This window comes from Petaurus breviceps, unplaced genomic scaffold (assembly GCF_028583685.1).
Source record: "Petaurus breviceps papuanus isolate PSGF00001 unplaced genomic scaffold, PetGlider_PUasm1.0 64, whole genome shotgun sequence".
Classification (NCBI taxonomy): Eukaryota; Metazoa; Chordata; class Mammalia; order Diprotodontia; family Petauridae; genus Petaurus; species Petaurus breviceps.
Genome location: NW_027186428.1, coordinates 7,118,381 through 7,126,868, shown reverse-complemented (window position 1 = coordinate 7,126,868; position 8,488 = coordinate 7,118,381). Strand labels below are relative to the sequence as shown.

The window sequence follows — 8,488 nt, the reverse complement described above, 5'->3', positions numbered from 1 at the left end:
CTTGCCTAAGGTCACATATCTAGTAAGTGTTAAGTATCTGAGGCTATATTTGAACTCAGGTCCTCCTGACTTCAGGGCCAGTGCTCTATTCACTGCACCACCTAGCTGCCCCAGTATGTGGTTTTCTAAGTAAGTATACAACCTTCAGAAATCCTTATGTAGATTTAGTGGCCCCTATTTCTAATGGAGTTTGACATCACTGACCTAGACAGATAATCCTTTCCAGTTCTGAGGCTTAGGGAGCTTGAGTCTTGGTGCTTTTTCTTACTGAATGACCCTTGGAAAACTAGTTAAGTTCTCAGAATCTCCGGGTCTATGATGAGAACAGTGATACTTGCACTGTTGACCTCAAGGTTATGGTAGGGAAGTTAATAAATCATAAAACTCTGAGAAGGTAAGCTATTCCTATTTCAGTTGCGATATTTCCTTAGTCTCTCAGGCTCTGTCCCCAAAGGAGAGATTACCAATGTACCATACCTTTCAACTTGAAAGAGACCTTCAAGGTCACCTAGTCCGATGCCCTCACTTTACAGATGAGGAAACAGAGGCTAAGATGGGTGTAGTGATCTGCCCAGGGTCACAGAGACACAAAACAGCAGAGGCGGAAATCAAACCCTGGTCCTTGGACTTGAAATCAGCATTCTTTCCACTGGATCATGCTGGACACATTGGATAAAGTTAAAACCCCTTCTAGCTGTAGATTCTCTTACTCAACAAGTATTCTGCCCAATGAAAGGTGCTGATGAGAAGCCAGGAAGCACATTAACCTAAGGATCATGTTGCCAACTATCTATCAAACCACTTCCCAAACTCACCTTGGGGAGGAGAAAAACTCAGCAGAGGACACAGGGAGCACCCTCCTTTCCCTTACTATCGACCTCTGCCTTCTTTTTCTCTGGCCCCAGCCTTCAGAGGAAAGCAAAGTCATAACTAGCTTTTTTGTGTGTTGTGCAAGCAGCACGAAAGGCACCTTCGGATCAACTTTTTAAGATAAATTCAGTGGTTGGGGAAGGAGCTGAGAAGAGATCCTGGGTTATCCACCAAAAGGCTATTGCTGAGGACCCCACTGGTAGAACTTAAGGGCAGGGCTAGGCCAGGGAGGTGCTACAGAAGGAAAGGGAAGTAGCTTGCCAGCAGGGAGTTTCCAATTTTAACTAATTCTTGCTAACAAGGTGCTAAGCTCAGTGATTTCTATAGTTCTGATAGTTGTCAAGTGCCATTAGTATCCTCTAAATTTTGGCATCCTCATATCTCTTGAAAATGGAAACAGTAGTACCCTGGTTGTCCCATCTTAGTTAGGGCTCCAGAGAGAGACCGCCTTGGGCCTCATTGAGATTCCTGTTCCTTTAGCACTGGCAAAGGAGACTATCCCAGGTGGGAAAGAGCCCAACTCTATGCTGAGTTTGAGGAGGTGGGGAAGGGGGGACAGGATAGCAAGCTGAGGGAGAAGCATGTGAATATCAAAACCCTAACAATAAAAGGTAGAGAAAGTTGAGGACAGAAATCTTGAAATCAGCACAAAATACGCAAATATCTTAGGAGGGCTACTCCGGGGTTTTCAAAGGACAAATATGAAAATGAAGGAAGATAAAAAGTTTGAGGTATCTACACACACATTCATACTTATAGATTTAACAGGAAGAATTTATCATAAGCCCATCAATTAATGACTGCAGAGGCTGATGTGCAAAGATTACTGACTTTTCTCTTATTGATTATTCTGCAAATACAGAAAATGGAGCCGGGTCTTAGAGGTGAACTGAAAGCTATTTGAATGTAAATAAACATTTGGGGTCTAGGTACTAAAGAACATGGGAGATTCAGAGTCAGCCCACCTCAGATAATGATTAGCTCTGAGACCTCTCTAGGCCTCTGTTTTCTCATCTATAAAATAGGAGTAAGTGGATGGGGTTGGACAAGAGGACCTCTAAGTCCCTTCCCAGATCTAACTCAGTGATCCTAGGATCTGGCAGGATCCTTAGAGAACTACAGAATCTAAGAGACCTCAGAAACCCTCCAGCCCAAATCCTCTCATCTTGTAGATGGGGAGACTGAGGCCCAGAAAGATGAAATCACTGCAAAACCAGGTCTGGATCCAGGACCCTGACTCCCAGTCCAAAGCTTTGGCACAATATGGACCGATGCTTGCACCACCTTTTTCTCTAGGTCTCTTAAGGCAAGAGCTAACTTTGCAGGGAAAGAGAGGACCTAGGTTTAAGAATAATGAAAAGTTCCTTGACAAGACTGTGGAACCTCCTTCAAACAGGAAACATTCTCTTGTCCATATAATAGATTTTCAGTTGTTCAACTGTTTTTCAGTCACATCCAATTCTTCATGACCTCATTTAGTTTTCTGGCCAAGGGTACAAGAGTGGTTTGTCATTTCCTTCTCCAACTCATTTTACAGATGAGGAAACTGAGGCAAATGGGGTTAAGTGCCTTGCTCAGGGTCACACAGCTAGTTAAGTATCTGAAGTCAGACATCAAGAAGATGAGTCTTCCTAACTCCAGACCCAACAGGTGACCCATTGTGCCATCTAGCTTATATACTTCCAACCCAAAGAAGAGGTACAAGTTAGTGATAGGGGAGCTGGGACAGGGAGCGGTTCTGTACCAAATGACTTCCCAAGTCTTTTCAGATATGTGGCTCTGTGATATGAACTTTTTCAGCATTCTTCCATAAACACTGAACAGTGCTTGAGCATCAATATCTGAAAGTCGTAGGGGGTTAATTCAGAAGAAGTATAGGAAAGTCAAAGTCAAAACAGTTTAGAAGGGGCAGATAATGTTGACATCAATGGAATAGAGAAGTAACTAATGATGACACCCATTTGCCCTGAGAATAGGCAAGTTACCCCCTCCAAAATGGCCCTTCAGTCACATCACCCAGTGAGGTATTTGCTCCTAGACACCCAAGTCTGGAAAAAAGTAAGTGTCAGCCATGGAAACTTTTTCTTGAAATACCTCTTTCTAATACTTCCGTAAGAAATCAAACCTTTTCCTTTATGGGACGCTGGATTTTCCGCAGAGTAAAATCAAGATAAATGATTTTTTTATTTAAAAAAAAAAGATGTGGTTTCTAGATTCTCTTTACTAGTTGTCAGAATGGAGGCAGAGGTCACGTGTCACAGCCTCTGCATATAAAAGTCACTGCCTGACAGAGGGGTCACCACAGCTCCAGCTTCAGAAGACATTTCCTTTCCTCCACCAAATCACAAAGATGAGACCGGAGGCTGGAATGGGGATGGCTCTATGTGTGAAGGCAATTGTTCTTTTGACTTGCCTGAAAGGCTTTGTCTCTTCCACTCCTATCTCCAACTACAATGTGACCGTGAAAGAAGTCATCTCACAGCTTAATTCTCTAAACACCAAACGGGTGAGTGAGTGAAAAGGGGTCTGTGATGAGGGCAACATATTTGTGGTAGGTGGTGGGATGTGTTCTGTGACTCATGGGGTTTGGAATTGGCAGACTGGCCTCGGTTACTGAGAGAAAAGAAGCTCCACCAGGAATAGGTCCAGGTCAATATTAAAAGAGAGACGCCACCTATGGGTAAAAAGTACCAACCCAAGATAAAGTCCCTTACTGGGCGCATCATCTTTAACATGTTAGTTCTGCTGTAAGCAATCACCCCTTTCACTCAATCAGCTGATTCAATAGAAGTAAACTTTGAACTATGAGAGAATGAACTGGGAATTCATTAAGGTTCCCCAAACAAACTGCAGCCACAGTATATGAGTATTTACTGATTTTTTCAGGTTACACTACTTACCTGGAAAAGATAACTGACTGCCCTTGGGGCCAGCTGGGGAGAGTGGTAGAAAGAATTTCAATGGGCCTGGAATGTAAAGTCTAGGATCTTAGGTTCATAAACTTTGGATCTCATTTCATCAAAACCTCTCATTTAACAGCTGAGGTAACTAATGCTCAAAGATAGGATGTGACCTGCCCAAGGTTACAAAACTACAGAGTAGCTGAGTCAAGACCTTCTGAGCTAGGTTTCTTGAGTCCAGAGCTTATGTTCTTTCCATGCCAGGGGGTAGGGGGTGGAAAGTGGTGGATGGGGGCAGTGGTAGGAGCAATGATATATGGGGCAGTTAGACAATGAGGCCAAATAAGTCATTTTCCCACTTCCCCTGGCAAGGAGACCAACTGCATGGGGTTAGGGTGCGGGTCAGTAAGACTATTGATTGACACAGGATGCCTTGGTCAAGAGGTAAGGGAGGCTGAGCCCTATTCTGGGGCATCTCCTAATAGGGATTCTGTTTTGTTTCCTCAGCCATCCTGCGGTTCACTTATGGTGTGGCAAGTCAACTTTGAAAAGGAAAAGGTAAGAGAGACAGATTAAATATTGCCATGATAATAAGCAGAGTATCCCTAGACTGTTTCCTTGGAATGACTTTCCTCTTCCAGAGCTGTGGGTTTTACCTGATGTCTTAGCCCCTCTTACCAAGTTCCTTCTCCTGAGGCTGCAAAACTCTATTCTATATATCCTGTCTGTCTTACTAAGAGGATCCTTGACAGAGTATCTCTGTCTGTTTGTCTGTCTGTCTGTCTCTCCTCAACTCTTTTCTTTAAACCAAACTTTCCTCAGCCATAAGCACTCAGGGCCATTCTCCCAGTTCCAAGGAAATGAGATGATTGTCCTCAAGTTGGCCATCATAATGATCCAAGAGGGTGACCAAGGAGCTGATTGTGCTGTGTCCACTTGCCCTATGGAGGATGGCCCCCTTTCCCCTCAGAGATGGTGTCCTCAAGGAGCTGCCTTTGCTACTTGAGAAAAGCAAGGTCAAGAAAATCAAGTCTGAATTCCAGGTATCAAAGAGCTTCATGTTACCTGGGTCTCTTTCCTCCACAGCCTTGTGCAGCATTGGAGGTTCTAAATAACATTACCAACTGCCTGGAAATTGAACCACTTAAGAGGAACATGAACTTTCTCCTGGGCAACAGCACTAGAAATGTAAGTCTTTTCATCCTATACCATTATTCCTAGGGGTCTGCCTTGCTTCCTTGGGCTACTTCCCAGTGTCCAATACACACTTTGTTCTAGGTCCCTACCCAGGGCTCCAGGAACACTCCCTGGCCACCCCTGACATGCCCAGCCTCTCCAGGAGGGCCTCCATCAGACCGGGAGGCCCGGAGGCTAGGTGGGGGAAGCTCCCGGGCTCCTCCAGGATGTTATTCCTGGGTTCTCACTAAGGAACGCTCTTTCTTTCAGGAAACCTGCCTCAAGGTCCACCACACCAAGATCCAGCTGACTAAGTTCCTGAAGGATCTACACACATTTTTTATGAGCAGTTATAGAAATGGAATGTTCAAACCAAGGCTGGGGAACTTTACTAAAGGATGAGCACCCGAGCCCACGTCTGTAGCTAGAAGCTATGAATATTCATCCTGCAGACTAACTTTCACTTTAGACACATTTCTCAGCATGGGGGGGGGGGAGGGGGGGGTGACGGGAGGGGAGGGAACTGTGAGAGGGAGGGGGAGAGGAAGAGAAATTTGTTTAGCTTAGGTTGCACTGCCCCATCTCAGGAAAACTGAATTCAAATTCACTTTGCGCTCAGGTCTCCAAAGGGCTTCTGTCTTTCCCAAAGAAAGGGTTCCTTTGAAGCTTGCTGAGCCTCAGCTCAGCTCCGATGCAGACCTCCCCACTATCAGCTAGGGCACAGCCTGCAGGTGCTCTAACTTGAAGCAATATGGAGCATCTTGGACTTAACATCCAAGAGCCCTAGTCAGGTCCCAGCCCGGTTTGGAGGGGCTTAGACCTCTGTGGCTTGGGAAGGAAAAAAAATGCATTCCTTATTCAATCTGGCAATATTACCTAGCACTACCCTCTCCTAGCTGGGCAGTCCAGGAGGACGGGACATTTTTGTGACAGAATCCTGTCGCTCTTCAGAGAGCAATTTAGTGACATTTCTTCTTGTCTTATTTATTATTTTGTGTTATTTAAAGCAACTCTTCTTTAATGTCTTAGAGTTAGGGGCTATTTCAATAGGCCTAGACAGAGGTGAAGACTCAGCATACAGACACTAAAGCCAGCGGACATTTGTGGTCCCTGACATAGAAATCTATACAGTACTGTATTTCAAAACCTGCTACCTCACAGTGTCCGCTGAGTCAAGTGGGGCCAACCAAAGCTGGGAAGAAGAGAGTGATTCATTAGACTGTGACTGACTTTTCTGCCTCCCAAACTGTTCTATGACATTACAGCAAAAAGATAATTTATTTTTCTTCCATGTATTTAAAATAAGTTTATTATTAATCTATATTAGTACAGAGTTTATAATATATAGTGGGACAGCCGAGAACACAATTTGTAATGTAAATAAGGGGTGTTAATCAGTTATTTTATTGCCTGTGGGAAACTTGAAATAAAATAAACAAGTGAATGAAACCTCAAGAAAAAACTAACCCTTGAAAGTGTGTGTGTGTGTGTGTGTTTTATAAGAGACTTTCAGTCTGAGGTTACCAGAGCCTTGAGGGCTTCACATGCTGGGAGGAAAACACGGGAGACAGGAAGAGAGACCTGGAGAGGAGAGTCACTGCAGGGGACTCTCAGAAACAACCCACTTCCAAAATGGAAAGGGAAACCCATGGATGCAGGCACAGAGGAAGGAGTAGAAAAATCCAAGGAGGAAGGAAGAGAAAAATCTAGGGGAAAAGGCCCTCAGTGTAAGATCTTCAACAGATCTTGTACAAGCAGGATATATTGCTCCTCTCTCTCTTTAAAAGAATAATTTCCTTCATAATTTCATTCTTCATAAAAACAGTCCTCTTGATAACATAAACCTTGGCAATGGATGATATAACCTTCCTCATAACAAAGTCTTCCTCATAAAATAGCTACTTTATAACACATCTTTCAATAATGTAACTCATAAAATACTTCCCAATAACAAATCTCCTGGTGGCTCAAATTTTTAAATAATATCTAATGAAAAACGTGTTTGGAGTCAGGAAGGTCTAGGTTCAAAGGCCATCTCTGACATTCACTAGCTATGGACAACTCCAACTTGCTTGAAATCTGTTTCCTCATGTGTAAAATAGAGATAACAACACCCATACTAGCTACATTGTAGGGTTGACACAAGACAATACCCTTTGCCAATGGTAAAGTATATAAATAATTAGCTATCACTATTATTATTTTCAACACTTCAATTTCAATGGATCTGGGACCTCCTGGATGTTGGGTGCTTTATCCAATAGCACAGATCAAGACATCTATCTGTGACTTCTCAGTTCAGTGTGATTCTTGTCTATGTCCTTCTTTCCCCTACATGGTAGCAATCTTCCTGGAGGTCACTGAATTTTAGAATTGGAGGAAATCTCAACAACCATCTATTCTACCCTATACTCCAGAAGGAATTAGCATTTCAACATACCTGACAAGTGACAACACAGTGTCTTCTGGAAGACCACCAGTGGGGGGAGGCCTGGTGAAGGCAACCAATCCATTCCACTTTCAAGCTTTGATTACTAGGAAATTTTCCTGACATCAAACTTTAATTTACCTCTTTGCAGTTTCTATTCGTTGTTTCTGGTCCTAGCCAAGCCTTAACCAAAATAATTTCTTCTATGGTGATTCAGTTGTATCTCTTGAAGCACCTGCCCAGCCGTCTGTCTAGAGACAATTTTATGCCAACAGTTGGTCTATCTCTAAAACAGAAAACAAGTCCACATGGACCAAAGAAGCCATTCACAAACAGTATGGGGAGATGACCAAACAAAACTTCTTTGCTCGTGGAGAAATTCTCCAGACAGAGCCACATTGTTCATGGGATTCTCAGAGGCTCTGGGAAAAGTTCAAATGACCAGGGTTACTAATCTCACTAATCCTAGCTCTTTTGTCTCATGATAAGAAGGAGAAGGAAAACGTCCCTATCACAGGTCACAGGGTTGAGCCAATCTCTCTTCCTTTCAGAGCACATCAAATCATCCCCCTAATGGTATTACAAATGGTCTAAGAGGGAAATAAGAATACACTAGGCAAGAAATGAGAAAGAAATGGGAGGAACTTACTATTTTTGCATAATTGGGGAGAAAAGTAGACAAACATGAAAGAGGGGCTGTAGGAGAAGCTATCTCATTGACCTCACTCATTTGAACCAACCAAAATAGAGTCTAACATACAAATGCAAAGAGTTTGTTGTAGGGGCAGCTAGGTGGCACAGTGAATAGAGCACCAGTCCTGGAATTAATGGGTCTTTCTCTAATATCATAAATAAAATCTAAATAAAACCAAAACCTAGTATCTGTAATGGAAAAACCAAGTTGGGAAGGGGTAGAGCAAATAGGTTCAACTCCCTGAAATCAGAAAAAGAAGTGTCCCATTCCCCCAAGTGTCTGTATTCAATCAAGGAACAAGGAAGCAGTGATGGATTGATCAGTATGGGACCAATTTTCAGATAAGACAGATGGATTGCTTGAGATGTAGATTTGTGAGAAAACTCCTTGCATCTGTCTTCAGAGCTGACTGGGTTTCTG

General features: G+C 43.2%; 1 protein-coding gene across 1 annotated transcript; it reads left to right on the top strand.

Annotated features, from left to right (window-relative positions):
* The first annotated feature begins 3,177 nt into the window (after nt 1–3,177).
* Nucleotides 3,178–5,348, top strand: IL13 (interleukin 13). The gene is made up of 4 exons (XM_069103722.1): nt 3,178–3,376; nt 4,278–4,328; nt 4,857–4,958; nt 5,217–5,348. Exons 1-4 carry the CDS (start codon nt 3,221–3,223, stop codon nt 5,346–5,348), a joined length of 441 nt encoding a protein of 146 aa, XP_068959823.1. The 5' UTR covers nt 3,178–3,220.
* The last annotated feature ends 3,140 nt before the right edge of the window (nt 5,349–8,488 follow it).